Here is a 14,868-nt window from a genome sequence, read left to right as displayed (position 1 = left end):
GCTAGCTGCTAGTTTTAGATTCATCATCAAGGAGACAGACTGGGAATCTCGAGTTGACAAAAGAGCGGCTTCTGCTATAAGACAGGATAGTCGTATTGTTCGTTCACAGAGTCCAGATAAAGAACCAATCTTGAGCAGCCTTTCCATGATCCTCATTATAGAATCGTCCTTTCAAAGTTTAGCAAGAGGCATGTCTAACCGGGTTGGTGTTATTGCATGGATTAATTAGGTTTAATAGGTTCGTCTCGCTGTTTAGCCTCCACTTATGTAATGGGTTTTGTAAATAGCCTACGTTTAATACTCCTAATCCCTACGCACCCATGGACCTCGCACCTGCTTAAAAATAAGCAAAGGAACCAAACGCCCCCTAAAGCTGATTTTGAGGCTGCTATTCTTTTGCAGAAAGATGCTGCTGGCCGAGGATCCAGGGGGCGCGGGGGGCGTCAGACTTAGGAAAGTAGGATGTCTTTGTCGAGAGCAGGGATACGTTCCTCCACGGGGATACTGAAATAACCTTGTAATTTTGATAGTTAAATGCCTTTTTGTGCACCAATATTCGGACCATATATGCATGCAGATTGTTCTGCGAATTTTTATGTGGCTGATCCTGATTGCCCCATACTAAATGTGCCTTAACTGAATCCCTCTGCCTTCTATGGTCTTGTTTAGTTTGGTGGGGTTGAAGAGCATCGGAGACGATTGTGGTGGATTGCGTCGGTTAAGAGATTTTGTTCTGCAGCAGCTTATACTTTTAACACAGACTGCAGTATTTTGTACTCCTGTGGCATCTTACTACTGTTGTCATGCTGATTCCATTAATGGTTACAGGGTAAATATGGCAGTTGGCGGTCTCAATGGCCAAGTCTTCCAGTGGCTGCTGCTCCCATCTAACTTTTTGTTCTTTTTGTCGAAAATTTCGTTTCGTTAGCCTGTAGTACCAATTGCTAAAATGTAAAGGACGTCTTTTGAGCGTTAGTTGATTAGTATTCGAACCAAATCAGTCAATCAATTCAGAATTGTATCAAGGCAGTTTCATTAGCTTGCATGTACAGGTTAACTTTCAACAGCACGAAGAAGCCAAAACTGAACAACAATTCAGGCGCAGCAAAGCTGCTATCATGGTATCCCACTATGATAGGCCCAGGCCGTTAGCATCATATTTCAAAGCTTCCTACCATATCTTCATACTCACGTAATGGCAAAACAGTATATCCTCCTATAAAGAAAAACAGTCCTTCCTCCCTTTCTGAAGATGCTAATAAATCACGAGCCATAAGCTGCAGTAGCCAGCCATGCTGCAGGTTCTCTTCTTGCATGTTACTGCTTCTGTACCACAGTCATCATCAGTCCTGCATCTGTGGCTAGCGTACACATCTGGTACATGGCACGCACTCTCCCATGGGGAGCCAATGCTTTTTCGGAAAACTGTCTCTGGGCAAACTTGAGATGATAACGCACTCACACGAATTGGTTGGTTCTCATCCTGCGGGGAAGTTCTTGGTGTCATATGTAATGCCACTATATCCCAGATCAATTAATCATAAGACCAGTACTCATGCAGATAAAGACTTGGACAGGACCACTTAGGGATGTTTGGTTTGAGGAATCACTTTATCTAGATTGGAATGGTCCCTCACGAAGTCATTCATGAATTTTGGTGGGATGAACTGTTCCTCATTATTAAAGTAACCATGTGCTTGTAAGAGATGAGGTAGTGATGGATCAGCCCATTCCATTCTCCAAACCAAACAAAAATGCTGACAGGTGAGAGGATGATGGACCACCCCATTCCTCAAACCAAACACCCCCAACAAGGTAAGTCAGAAAGAAGAAAAGGTACCTTAACAAATGTCCAGTTGCTGAGAACATGTGTTGCTGGAAATTTCGCATGCCATGTGCTTCTTACTGGAAGGGGGTGTCCCTCTGTTGTAAATATATAATTTTGATTCCTCAAGAATGAATCATCATACAGAAGAAAAAGATATTTGCACCTGCAAGTTGTTAATTGGCGTGTTAACAGTAGTTTGAGTTTATCGATGTGGAGTCTGACTGCATGAAGTATTTTCCTGCTAATTGCTTCAAACAAACAAGAGGAAGACTGTTAGCTTACGTTTCTGAAAGAAAGAAGCTGTGCTGGTGATCTTCAAGTTTCATTGTTGAAACATCTCTGACACTAGCGAAACCTCCATCCACTTTGGTATAGTAATTAAGTGATCCAATAATAGTTTCACCCACTTCTAGGTACCAAGGATCTATGAGAACAGTATCAGAAATCAGGGAACAGAGAGGAAAAGCAGTAGAACTAAATATTTCTGTAGGTGATCAGAAAAATGACTAAATATGTCTCTATGATCAGAAAAATGACTTTAAAAACTTTACCAACAGTATATATGATGAGTCCATGAGGACAGGAAACCCCTAAACGTATGCAAATGAAATGTATATATCAATTTGAGGTCTGTCGGGCACACCTTTAGTAGCTTGATAAAGATAAAATGTAGACTCAGCAAACTCAGGACGCAAGGGATAGTACTTCTCTGTAGGATGCAACACCCCGTAGTCCAAAAGATATCTACAAAACATAAAGCATACGCCAATGAATCTATTACATTATATTTTATTACAAAGTGAAATAGTTTTGCCTTGTTAGACGTGTGTGTTTAGTTTTCCATTAACAAACACTTATATGAAAACAGTATACCTTTCAGGTAACACACCAAACCTTTGCCATACATTGTAAAATTCACGGTGCGACAGATTTGCAGCAGCAACGTCTCCCAGAAGCGTCTGTTCATGATATTGGTAAGCCAAAAAAAGAGCATCCAGAAGTAAGGTAATAACTCATCCAATGCATGGATTTTAGCAAACCTGAAGACCAGGCCAGAAGGCCTGAAGGCTAGTTAGTTGCCAATGTGTTGCTTCTCCTGTCCTCATATCAGCCTCGTGATACCTGTCAAATTGACAATCATTACTATTCAACAGAAGCATACTCCAGAGACTGACAAGTGGGGTGAATGAAGAGTGAGGAATCAGGGTTCACCATGGACCATGTCGGAAGTACTTCTGCACAGCAAGATAAGCTGAATGAAACATATCCCAGTACTCGTCGCTTCCGAAAAGAATATATGCTTTAATAAGATACTCGTAAAATGAATCAACACCTGCAAATGTTACTAAAAATCACTATTATGTCTCAAACAAGTATATTTTCCAATTAGGCAAAGTACAACAAAGTGGCCATAATTTTCTGTTTTAGAAATGAAGATGCTAAAATGTGACAGGGCAAGCAATAGAACAATAGATCTTCTCACAATGTTACAATCACATAAGTATACAATCAATAAATCACATGGGTAAGTATCAATAGCATTACCAGCACCAATCCCTGATGAATATTCAATCCACTTGCCAGTTAAAACATCAAGTGTTGTGCCTACTAGATTCAGTGAGCTTCTCATGCTCCATAGCTTGCGGAGAGCACGAAGAGCTGCAGCTTCATATCGAGAATCGCCAGTCAAACGTGACAATACACCCATTTCAAGTATAAGGGAACCTGTAAGAGCGCAGATTAGTAAACAACACACATATTATACAATTGATGATGCATTTACCCAGGAATAATAAACATAAGTTCCTGCCACCCACCACACCCTGATGTGCTTGTTTCAGTTGTCTCATTCTCCATTACTCCATACTGGAAAAGGGAGTTGTATCATCAATAGAAATATTTTGACAAAACATAAGCTCAACAGCAATGCCAAATGATGAGTAGCAGATTTGTAATATGTGTGAATTATGAGTTTTGTTAGTAGCAGCATCAAACATGGTTCTTCAAACATAGTAATTAGTCAACAGTTCTCCATTTTCCACATGGCATGCTTATAATTTGCCACATATGTCCTCCATCCTTTAGCTGTTAGCATTCAATGTCCCAGTTGACCTAAAGAAAACATTGTTACATGTCAACATTGTGCCTAGTGACCACACTTGTCTTGACACAAGCCCTTTTGGAGGAAAAACTCCAGGTTCACTAGTCTTTTTTTTTCTCGAGCACGCAGGAGAACTGTGTATCATTATATTAAGAAGAATTAACGAGTGGGTTTAGAAACCCCGTACATCTCCCCCCCCCCCCCCCCCCACACACACACACCCTTTTACATCTTACGGAAAATTCTCTCTAACTTGTCAAAGGCTTGACCCAAGACCACTAAAAGAACTCACACATTGGCTGGCTCTAGACTCTAGAGCAGGTTTGCTAGTCTCCTTTCAGACAAATGTAGTTACCCTTTGCAGAAGTTCCTTTTCGGTTTGATCTGTTGATTGTACAGACTTTTACACACAATAAATGATGTTATTCAAGTGGCCATCTGATTTCAAAGCTTGTCTTATTTTGCACTGATTGTATAGGAACCTAACAACTGATCCATGCACACAACAATCTTTTTTGAATTCTGAGAAAAGCCAAAGTTTCGTATATGAACCTTAAGATTAATCCATGCATATGGCAATCCAGTAGGAGTCTCAAATGCTGGTAGAAAACGATTGCCTAAACTTTCAGCAAGATGTAGTAATTGATCCTGATATGGTTCATCTTTGAGCTGGCTGCTGTAGTCTTTTGCAAGAAGATGAGCAGAAATAAGCCCGCCAAGAAGTCTTATGTTACACTGCATAAGATAAAGAAAAACAATGCGTAGTGCTGCTTTTAGTCCCGAAATCTTGTATATGGTAACAATGGTAATAATCAAATAGCATTACCTCAAAAAGATTAATCCGAGCATCAACATCAAATGTCAGGTTTTCTGAAAGCCAGAGAATTCCTCTTTCAAACTCTGTGATGTTACCTAAGACAACAAGACTGCATGAGCGAAACAGAAAGGTATTACGTATCAATCTTACAGATAAAAGTATCTTTGGAAGAAACAATACAGCAGTTCACTGTTTGAACAACACAAGACAGTATAAAGTTAAAAGTACCAAGAAACATTACAACTTCATGAAGTGTACCTCGATAAAGACTCGACCAGTGTCAATGCTGATCCATTATAATCCTGTGGCAAGTGCTCAAGCTACAAGAAAGAATGAAGAGGTGCCATGAAGTTTCGTATCTTAAGCTTTTATAATATGAATTGAAACCCATAAAGTTGTCAATACTTTAATACATTTAGGTTGCCAAGCTCACTTAGTGAGTCCGTGAAACTTTTAGTAAGAGGCTTCAATTCATCATGCTGAAAAGGTATCAAGAAAGAACATCAGCTTGTATGATCCAATGAGCAATTGAACAAAAGTAAGATGGCTGATAAACATACAGGGAATGCATAAGTCATGTAGTTGTCATAAGCATGGTAAAACCTGAAACGAAAGGAAATATATCAGTAGTCCAGTACCAGCACATATTTCAACATGCCATATGGCAATGAAGCTAAGACATGCAAGATGTCAAGCTTCCTAAATACTTGTTAGCGACTGGCCACCCTGTCACACACCTCTGTGGTGTATCCTCACATGTGGGTTATCAGCTTTAGTGTGGCTAGGATATGTTGAAATTCCTCGTAAAAAAGAGAGGATATGAACTCTTTTATCAGGCACATGTGACGCCCTAGAGATCTTGATTTACGACACTATATTGACCAGCCTCACACATATCACTGTGAATAGCATCGATGATACAAGGAGATATATTTTGCGAGAAGGTATGCAACAGTGCTCTCCCTTGGAAGCATAAAATTGGAGATGTCAACATGACAATTTTTTAATACTCTTGATACTTTGATAACATCAATCTGGAAGAACCTTAAAGTCTAATTTATTTCATAAGAAACTAGTAATCGAGGGGAAAAAAGGTTAACAACAGTAAACCAAGAGGCCAGCTCAAAGAGCTGTCAGATTTTACCAACCACTTGGGCACAGACACTCTGTTGCCAAGTTTATTACCCCAATCCTTAATTCTCGGCTCTTGTCGAAAGAAAATAAACTCTCGATGTAGCACCCCCACAACAGCAGAGTTGGTGCCTACACCAGAGACACTGAGCTCAAAATGTGGGCATTTGTCCCAACAAATCGAATAAATTTGGCATTGTTACGGCTTCAGAGCTCGCGAAATTACGCGACGAGACAGAATTAGAGAGGTAGGCTTCTTGTTTCCCGTCTCCCACGCAGACACTACGATACCACCGCCCACGAGAAAATCCGAAAGGTGAAAGATTGTAAACAGAGAAGACGGAAGGGAGGAAGCACACGGCAGCTGAATACTCACATCTCCAGGACCTTGTTCTTCATGTGCAGCCTCCTCGCGCGCCCGTACCCATCGACCCCGACGGCGCCCCCGATGAGAGCCGCAAGGAGGAGCGCAACCACGGCGAGCCGCGCCGGCGCCGGGAGGCACGGCTCAGGGGATCGCATGGAGGCTTCCCCGCAGTGTGGTGGGGCGGGATGATGCACGACAGCACGAGGGGCTGGCCGGCTGGGCTGGTGGAGCCGTGGATCGGGCTCACTTCAGACGGGGTCCGGTCGAGCGTGGATTGGTTGATGCGTAGGGAATTTTGTTAGGGACCCCCGACATTGTACCTATAATACCATCTTACCTGCGCTTTCTTATACCACTAAAAGAATAACACTGATTCAATCCTGGATTAAATCTAGAAAATATGAGCATTTGTGCTGAGTCGAGACGAATTCCGAGTGACCATGTTCTACCATAAAAAAACCTTATCAAGCTATGCATAGTTCGTGCCATCGATACTTTTTTTAGGTGCTCTTAAAAATTGTGCGCACATCAGCTTATAAATATATTTGTAGGTATATGGCACGTATTCACTTGTTAGTTAATACACGTGTGACCAAACTTATATGTGGTGGTGGAATTAGAATAGAAGACGGTCGAAGGAGGATGCAAAGGCATGTATTGGTCGACAAGCGGTAAAAGGGCTCTTCTACACCCAAGCTAAGTCCATAGTTATATATAACTTATTTGTTTCTTTCTTTATCTCTATTATTATTGTTCTCTTCTACACAAATTTATCTTCGATATGTAAGTTCTTCTACGCATCTTTTTAATATATGTTACAAATTGTTGTAACATATCCCCTCTAGTGATTCTAGCACTACTTCATAAATCTGATCTTATTTTACTTCTCACAGATAAAGAAATAAAAAAGTAAAACTATGTACTTAATTGCTAAGGAGAGAAAGTATGCTTCATTAGACCTGATCAAAGTGCGGGCGGGTCCAAGCTAGAATGGTTTGGTCTAAAGATACGCGATCAAACTCACCCATGAATAGCTTCCATGTTGACATTTTAACTTTTTCCGAACAATCTAGCTCGCCCAAATTTATTAGTTGAAAAATAAATTGAAATAGTAATCGAGTTGGGCACGGCCCGCTTGGACTTTTCGGGCCAGCAAAACATCCACTACACCTAGCACTACAAAGATCGTGGACCGGACTTTTAGCTCGGTGGGTTTTGATTGGACTGTCAGACGAACTAAGTTTGTTCAGGTCTATGCTTCATACAAATTTTTAGTTTAGTTCTTCTAATATTTAGCCTAAACTTAAAATCAGGTGGGTGAGTTTTAAATAAACTTAATCAACGAGCTAGTGCTTTCAAGCAATAAATATCACTTATCTACAACAAGAATCGCACATATTGTTTGGATATAGTATGTATAAGCTGCCGTGCCAAAAAAACACGGTGCGAGAACCTGTGTACACAAGGGGATGTGCACTTAACGATGTGCCGGCTTCAGATCACCTGTGACGTGCACGCCCACGGAACTAGCCAATCAGAAGCGCGCTGACTTGCTGCCGTGGCCCTTTCCCCGTGGCCGTGCTAGGAAGACCGTTCATTAGAAAATTTTAGGCCAGTTAGTCTTTTGACGTGTTTGAGTAGGAGACTAAACTTTAGTACTTGTGTTGACAAAAGATCCATTTACCCCTACTTTCTCATCTCTCCTTTACCCCTCCTCTACTTCTTCCTTCTCAACTTCTTCCTGCATCCCCGTTCGACGGCAGCACCCCATTCGCCATCGAAGAGCTCCACACTGCCGTACCCTTCGCCGCCTCAGGGATCCACTTGATTTACAGGCTTCTATCGACACCTGCCGTATTTCCTCCTCGTCCGCAAGCTAGCAACTTAGCTTTCCCCCAACTACAGCACCTCTCCTTCCGCCGGACTCCTCAGGCCCCAACTCGTTGTTGATTCGTAGGGGTCGACGTCGTATGGAGGAGGCAGCTCATCGATTCGAGGCAACGGCGCGTCAACCCATGCGATGCAGCATTGATTTGGGGCGGCAACTCCTCAATTCGAGCAGCGTATCCGGACTCCTACTGCTTGTCAATCGATAGATCGGGTGCCGCAGCAAGCGGGACCCCGGCGAGCGGTCCGTGCGGTGGTCGGACTCCCCAGCGCGACCCACCAGCCATCAAGCCCGATGCGCAAGACGGCGGCGATGAGCATCTGGCGGCACTAGTACCGCGGGGGCGGGGCCTTGCCGACGGCGACGCGGGCGTCAAGCTTCCCCTGCGGCCGGCCGGAGGGTCGCTTCAGGTGGAGCGTGCAGGAGACCGGCGGAGGGCGTGGGGTAACGGGAGACGCGGAGGAGAGGGGGGTGCGGGAGGGGCAAGGGCAGGAATTTTGGACAGGGGACCACTTTTAGCCCCTTTAGTCCGTTTTAGCACCCCTTGGAGGAGCTAAAGGATTTGGGGGAGGAGGGCTAAAGTTTAGCACCCCTGTTTTAACCATCCTGTTTGGGAGCAAGGGGCTAAAATAGCCATAATAACTCTTCTTAATCGGATGGATTACCAAGTAGAATTAATTATGCATGCAGACTTGCAGTAATTGTCGGATCTATTAACCTTTCTTATTTAGCAAGTCTGGCTCAGGCATCGATGGTGGAAGCAAATGATCGATTCGTTAATTGGTCCAGAAGATATTATGAGTGGCTTTGTTAGATTGTTTGAAAGTTATATAGATACTTTTTGTAGGACAAGGCTAAACTAACCGTTTTTTGGACGGAAAAAGTACAACAGAAAACGTTCTTTTTGCAAATTACCTTCAGTTGCAAAAATAGTCCCACCATTTTCAAATAATGATGCCATATATATTTGAGAACAGGAAGAATGTTAGACAAATAAAACAAACAAAGATTTATTTTCTTATCTAATCATATGTATTTAGTTGACTGGAGGTAATACATAACATGATTAATATATAAGTTGGCAAGATAATTAAAGGAAGGAAGCAAGAAATTCATACTAGCAACACTTCAGAGTCATTTTGTTCAAGGGATTAAATTACTTGAGCAGGAAACACAACACATTTCCGCGCAAATTAATCGTAACACCATCGTGACCCCTGCAGAAGGCGCGGAGTCCTCGCGCAACGCATGGTCGTCGTGTCGCACAGGTCGACCGGCCGTCGTCGATCGATCGGCCGACAGCGCATCACTTGGGCATGGGCCCGTGGTTGTAGGCGTCGCAGCGCCGCCTGACCTCGCCGTCGGCGCCGGTCTTGACACCGAAGAGGCTGAGCTTCTCCATGGCGCGGCCGAAGTCGTCGAAGAATACGGTGGAGTTGGCGGCGTAGAGCTGCACGAGCGGCCTGGTGCGCGGGTCCGTGAAGAGCTCCTCGTCGGTGCTGAGCAGGCCGAGGCCGCGCTCGAGGTTGACGAAGTACATGTTGTCGAACTTGCCGGGCGTAATGATGTCGTTGAACGCCGCGATGGTGGGGTCCTTGAGGTAGTCCTTGCACACGGCCTGGAGCCCCTTGGCCAGGGATGGGTTCATGCTCGGGTCGAAGGCCTCCGGCTTGCCGCCCTTGTCCCGGAAGTTGTAGAGCCTGTCGGCGAACTCCTTGCAGTGGGAGAAGCCCAGCGTGTGGGCGCCGGAGAGCGCCACGAGCTCCTGCACCGTGAACCCCTTGGCGCCGAAGAGCTGGATCAGGCGATCGACGGTGTAGTTGGAGTGCGGGAGCTCGACTTCGGGCGCCGTGGGCGACGACGACAGCGAGTCCTTGCGGCCCAGGGCGATGGGGTACCGGGGCCCGCCGGTCATGGTGACGAGCACGCGCGACGCCAGCGCGAGGATGTCGGCGCAGGAGACGACGCCGGGGCACTCGAGCTCCAGGGCCAGCTTGGCGCGGACCACGGCGTCGAAGGCGTCCCCGGGGAGGGAGTGGTTGATCTCGGCGTCGTGCTCCGACTTGTCGAACTGGGTCGACGCGATGAGCACCGACGCGTCGCACCCGCTCACGAAGCAGTCGTGGAAGAAGACGCGGAGCACGCCCGCCGCCGTCGTCGGGCTCGCCATCTGCTTCGACTGCATCACCTCCGCGATGATCCGCTCCGCGCGCGGGCACGACTGGCTGTAGAACTCCGGCGACAGCGGGCCGCCCACCACCGGCGCTGGCACCTGCTGGCCGCCCACGACTGGTGGCGGCACCACCTGCGCCGCCGCGTGGCCGGAGAGGGCGGCGGCCACGAGGAGGAGGAGGGAGAGGCGCATGGCTGGTATCTCGTGCTGGTACATCGCTGTGGGTATGGTATGGCTCTTTGGCTGATGGGTTCCCTCCTAACGTGGAGGCGAGGGTGTATTGGGTTCAAGAAATGGGAGGGGAGGGGAGGGGTTGGAGGAGCAGCCGTTCTTGGAGGCCATGGAGGAGAGCGAACGGAGCGGAGGGAGTGGCGGGGAGAGGTTCGCGGGGGAACAACGGAAGGGGAGTTGCCAATGGTAATGGAGGACAACAGTGCGCGCGCGCATGCCGTGCTGCTTGTAACGCGTGTCTCTCGTCCTTGTCTTTACTACTTTTAGCAAACTGACAACCTTCAAATGTAAGGTCCATTCCGTATATTTAGCAATTTTTTCCTACAAAACAGGTTACTGAAACAACAGATGTAAGGTTCATACTTTGTTGCAGGCATATATTTTTTAGAAAAGAAAAAACTCGGGTCATTCAGAGTGTATCAAACGCTTTAGAGAGATACTCAACCTCTCTCAACTGGAGGTTCTATTGCGGTTCTAAAAAGCTACACAATTAACGCATGTGCAGTCGTAATTTGTTGCATTGATGCTTCATTCAATATTTGAAACGGTAAGAACCATCAAACCTTGCTCCTTCATCAAGACACGACGCACAGCTTGCCCCATGGAGTACAGGAAACAGGATAGTCCATAGTCAAGCTGGACAGTAATGCCAACACAGACCTGAGACACCATCAAACAAATCGAATGAATCTGAATTGGATTCTGGTCACAATGTACAACATCACACACTACTAAAACCTCGTGTACATTCATCAGCAACCGTCTAGCTTGAGGTTGACAGAGAACAGTATCCAACTAACAGTAAGAGTCCCCAAAACTAAGTGGTACATTTCTTTACATCATTTCTGAAACTGGCGAGGTTCCTGACTTTTCAGGAAACAGAATGGTATGATCACAGGAGTGATCAACAAAAGGCAATGCTGCATCTTTCCACGGACCAAATGAAGATTCCTTCATGTTTCCTGAGAAGGACAGCAGAAAAAAAAAAGATAAGTCGATGCATCAAGTGATATCTTCCGAACAAAATAACACAGTTACGCAATACATGCATTACAGTTCTCAGCAGGGCCTTCTCTTATCCACTTTCATATGAATGTTGAACCACTTCTTCCTTCGAATCCGATCTTTAGGTTTCTTTTCCTTCTTATTTTTGGTAGCATCGTCATCGCTTCTGGATTCCTCCATGGGCTGGCTCTTTGATTTCTTTTCCTTCTTTACAGTTTGATCATCCTCACTTTTGGACCCTTTAGATGGTGATTTCCCTTTGCTGCTACTGGAACTACGCTGCAGAGTCGGGTTGTTGGTATAGGATGCATGAATTGCATTCCTTTCCTTAAGCAGCTCATCAATCTATGAAACAAAGAAAAAGAAAAGATCAGACCACAATGAGAAGCACAAACAGCAATTCATGAATACACATACCGTTTGCATTTCTTGAGCGTATCTACTGGTCATCTCGGTGAACTTTGCCAAAACCTGTCAATTTTAGCTCTTATAGTGTGTTGAGCATTAATACAAGTAAGCAAACTATTTAAAAGCTGAGGGCATACCTCCCTATACTCAGACTCAAATTTAGACAGCTCAGATCGTTTTGCAATTATCTTTGCCTCCACACTTCGTAGCCTCTCCTTTTCAGCAGAAAAGGGTTCAGCACATACAACCTCTATAGTATAACTCGCACTTTTGAAGAAATTATCACCTAAAAGATTATTGATTTTCAATAGATTGTACATAGTCATGGATAAGTACATACAGTGCAACAGAAAATAGTTTACCATAGACAGCGAAATAATGAGTTCCTGCTTTCAGTTCATTTACTTCACATGGTTGGAAGCCATCCAATCTTTTAAAGAATGCGCTGTCAGGATCCTTCGCAGCAGCAGCCTAGTAGTAATAGGAGCTTGTGAAAGAGAGCCCACAAAGAAACAGAAAGAAAGGCATACAGTAAGGCACTAACTTGTATACTCACCGAATTATTTTGTTCAAATCGGTACACAGGAAAACCTAGAAAGAACATCCCCGCAGAAGTAACTTTCCCAGTCTTCGCACTATCTTCCTGCACTAAGTTAATATATGTTAGCTGAAATCATGCTCAAACAATAAAAAGACATACCCAGTGCGAATCATGCTCAAACAATAACATAGAAAAATCACAAAATCCCCTTCTGAGATTGTCAAAAAGCAGGTATTTTATTTAAACAAGGCAATAACTTCAAAAAAAAGTTAATAACTATGAAGCTCTTTGTAAAGATACATCTGTCTTATGCTCTTGTATACCCCACATGCATCCACAAGATGCTAACTGTGTATTTTCTGGATTTCCTTCACCCCAGAGGGCTCAACTGAGTTACTTGGATTGGTTCCCTAAACAACATATTTGAATTTGAGTCAATACTGCAACTAGACTAATCCAACAGCAGTAGATTATTACACTTCCTTACTCACCCACACTTCCACAGGAGCATATACATGAAAGACTTAACATTCTCATTACGTTGTCAGAAAAGCATGCATAGACAGCTGTATTGTCTCTCAAAAAGAACTGGCTCTAGTACCTGGTTGGAGTTACATCCTCACACAATAGTAAGAACTCCAAGGGCCAGATATTTCTATGTCTTTCTTAGTGGCAACATTGCACAACAGTTCAAAGTGTACTCACAATCAGTTTCCTTGAGAAAATTAATTAGCTGTTTAATTTGTAGCGAAGTGGTGTCAGGTCTAGTAGGTAGCAGCTATTTAGTGCTCTGGTAAATTTAAATGGAAAAGCTTCTAGATGGATCATAGAACAATACTTAATATGAAGTCCATTGAGGAATAGGAGTTTATCCCCTGGGGGAGTGGGAGACTACGCATGAAAATGTGTAAGGTTTAGACCCTCAGTAATATCTCTGGACCCATAAAAGCTTCTAGATGGATCATATATGATGCTAAGGAACATATTCGGCATTGCCATGGGCCCATGGTACTACAAAAGGAATTCCTACAGCCTACAGGTCATCCAAGTCAATATTGAGTTATTGACGACATGGGTTTGAGAAAAAGGAAACAAGATTAACTCATTTCATGATGAGAAATTTCCCGATAAATAATTTTACTGCATGCTGTCATTAAGCATGTCAAGGGAACTCACTTCAATTTCACGCTATCTATTCTTATAAAGAACAGTAGCCAAACACATCTATATGGATAAACAAATCATCACTGCCATTCGCACACTACAGTTATGACAGTATAGTGCATTCTAGCTATTTGTCTGCACCATCAAGGGTATAGGTGTATAGCAACTTGATAAGAAAATATTTGTTTTTCACATGTTTTTCAGGGCATGCTTATCAGGTGGTAAGTATCCTTTGTCCTTTGGGACTTACAAGATGACAAGCTCTACAATATCCATACCTGTAAAGCAAGGCTCAATCCACCATTGTCCTCAAGCTCAAAGTACAGCAACTGAAAATAGGAAAACAAAATAAAATGCCTTAGGAGAAGTTTATGTGTCAGCAAAATTGATGTCCTGCAACTACACAATATACAAATACATAAAGAGAATCAGCTAACCATCTATGGATCATCATAAGTTAATAACAATGGAAGTTTAGTAACAGCTTCCCTAAAACAACAGGGAAGATTAGTTTGGTAAAGAAAAAAGTAGTTTAGTTGTGTAACTGTAAGATTACATTTACAATCGAAAGAATACAATGCCTATCAGGTTACATGGCCAATTCTGTAGAAACAGGAATACAGCTCATTTGTGGTGTAATAGAACAGTTACAAGGTCAAAAGATTATAGAAGTTGGACGTGTTGGTGTACTATGTGTATTAGGGCCCAATAGGCCCATGTAAGACATCTACATAGCTACCCTCTAGGGTTAGCCCATAATCTATCTATTACCTTATAGTATGGTATCAGCCTAGGTTAGGGTTAGGGTTACCTGTGACTGGCGCCGCCGCCGCCGCCGCCGTCACCGCCGACGCCGCCGCCGCCGGCCGGCGCCATGGCCGGCGACTCCTTCCCCCCTCCCCTCTCCTCTTTCCCCTCTCTCCTTCCCTCGTGGGCGCAGGTGGCGGGCCGCCGACCGGCCCCCTGCGGCCGCGGCTCTGGCGGGCCGTCGGGGCGGGGCCCTGCCGCCGCCGCCGCCGCCCAACGGGGGGGCGGACGGCGGCGGATCCCGCAGCCGCCCGCCGCCGCCGCCCCCCGCCGTTTGCGGCTCGCCCCGCGGGGCGAGCGCGCCGGCCAAGCACGGCGGGGCGGGGAAGCCTCTCCCTCCCCCGCCGCCGGCGCCTGCTCCCCGCCCGGGGAAGGTCCCCGGGATACCTTTTTTTTTTTTTCCAGCC

General features: G+C 44.8%; 4 protein-coding genes across 6 annotated transcripts in view; 1 reads left to right on the top strand and 3 right to left on the bottom strand.

Moving 5' to 3' along the window:
• The window catches only part of LOC101758831 (nuclear-pore anchor), a 24,345-nt gene extending 23,569 nt beyond the window's left edge, over window positions 1–776 (top strand). For both annotated transcript variants that reach the window (XM_004953834.4, XM_004953833.4), the window contains exon 49: window positions 403–776. In XM_004953834.4, coding sequence (XP_004953891.1) covers window positions 403–453 — 51 coding nt within the window. In that variant the 3' untranslated portion in view covers window positions 454–776. The remainder of the gene's footprint in view (window positions 1–402) is intronic.
• A 204-nt stretch (window positions 777–980) lies between these two features.
• Window positions 981–6,475, bottom strand: LOC101759781 (alpha-mannosidase I MNS5). The gene is made up of 15 exons (XM_004953836.4): window positions 6,254–6,475; window positions 5,307–5,349; window positions 5,160–5,225; window positions 5,005–5,066; window positions 4,756–4,855; window positions 4,482–4,664; window positions 3,646–3,694; window positions 3,374–3,553; window positions 3,041–3,161; window positions 2,869–2,950; window positions 2,702–2,787; window positions 2,472–2,572; window positions 2,111–2,252; window positions 1,841–1,991; window positions 981–1,483 (listed from the first exon to the last, which is right to left on the bottom strand). The coding sequence occupies exons 1-15, from the start codon at window positions 6,397–6,399 to the stop codon at window positions 1,256–1,258; spliced, it is 1,740 nt and encodes a 579-aa protein (XP_004953893.1). The 5' UTR covers window positions 6,400–6,475; the 3' UTR covers window positions 981–1,255.
• Window positions 6,476–9,222: 2,747 nt separating this feature from the next.
• Window positions 9,223–10,828, bottom strand: LOC101760193 (peroxidase 31). Its single transcript, XM_004953837.3, has one exon. The coding sequence runs from the start codon at window positions 10,519–10,521 to the stop codon at window positions 9,439–9,441; it is 1,083 nt and encodes a 360-aa protein (XP_004953894.1). The 5' UTR covers window positions 10,522–10,828; the 3' UTR covers window positions 9,223–9,438.
• Window positions 10,829–11,200: 372 nt separating this feature from the next.
• The window catches only part of LOC101760867 (chaperone protein dnaJ 16), a 9,499-nt gene continuing 5,831 nt past the window's right edge, over window positions 11,201–14,868 (bottom strand). The window contains exons 6-12 of one of the 2 annotated variants that reach the window (XM_004953839.4): window positions 13,933–13,983; window positions 12,506–12,592; window positions 12,312–12,420; window positions 12,087–12,235; window positions 11,959–12,012; window positions 11,586–11,886; window positions 11,201–11,498 (exon numbers count right to left, since the gene is read on the bottom strand). In XM_004953839.4, coding sequence (XP_004953896.1) covers window positions 11,596–11,886; window positions 11,959–12,012; window positions 12,087–12,235; window positions 12,312–12,420; window positions 12,506–12,592; window positions 13,933–13,983 — 741 coding nt within the window. In that variant the 3' untranslated portion in view covers window positions 11,201–11,498; window positions 11,586–11,595. The remainder of the gene's footprint in view (window positions 11,499–11,585; window positions 11,887–11,958; window positions 12,013–12,086; window positions 12,236–12,311; window positions 12,421–12,505; window positions 12,593–13,932; window positions 13,984–14,868) is intronic. The other variant, XM_004953838.4, reaches the window with a different exon arrangement.

Source organism: Setaria italica, chromosome I, assembly GCF_000263155.2.
Source record: "Setaria italica strain Yugu1 chromosome I, Setaria_italica_v2.0, whole genome shotgun sequence".
NCBI lineage: Eukaryota > Viridiplantae > Streptophyta > Magnoliopsida > Poales > Poaceae > Setaria > Setaria italica.
Note: the sequence above shows the minus strand (reverse complement) of the source record. Positions and strands in the feature narration are given on the sequence as shown.

Bases quoted from the DNA above. Each gene is read 5' to 3' on its own strand.
- LOC101760193 (XM_004953837.3), bottom strand. From the start codon at position 10,521: ATGTACCAGCACGAGATACCAGCCATGCGCCTCTCCCTCCTCCTCCTC.
- LOC101759781 (XM_004953836.4), bottom strand. From the start codon at position 6,399: ATGCGATCCCCTGAGCCGTGCCTCCCGGCGCCGGCGCGGCTCGCCGTG. The intron at 1,992-2,110 runs GTAAGCTAACAG...AACAACTTGCAG, and splicing joins AGCTTCTTTCTTTCAGAAAC to GTGCAAATATCTTTTTCTTC. The intron at 1,484-1,840 runs GTACCTTTTCTT...ACTTCCCCGCAG, and splicing joins GCAACTGGACATTTGTTAAG to GATGAGAACCAACCAATTCG.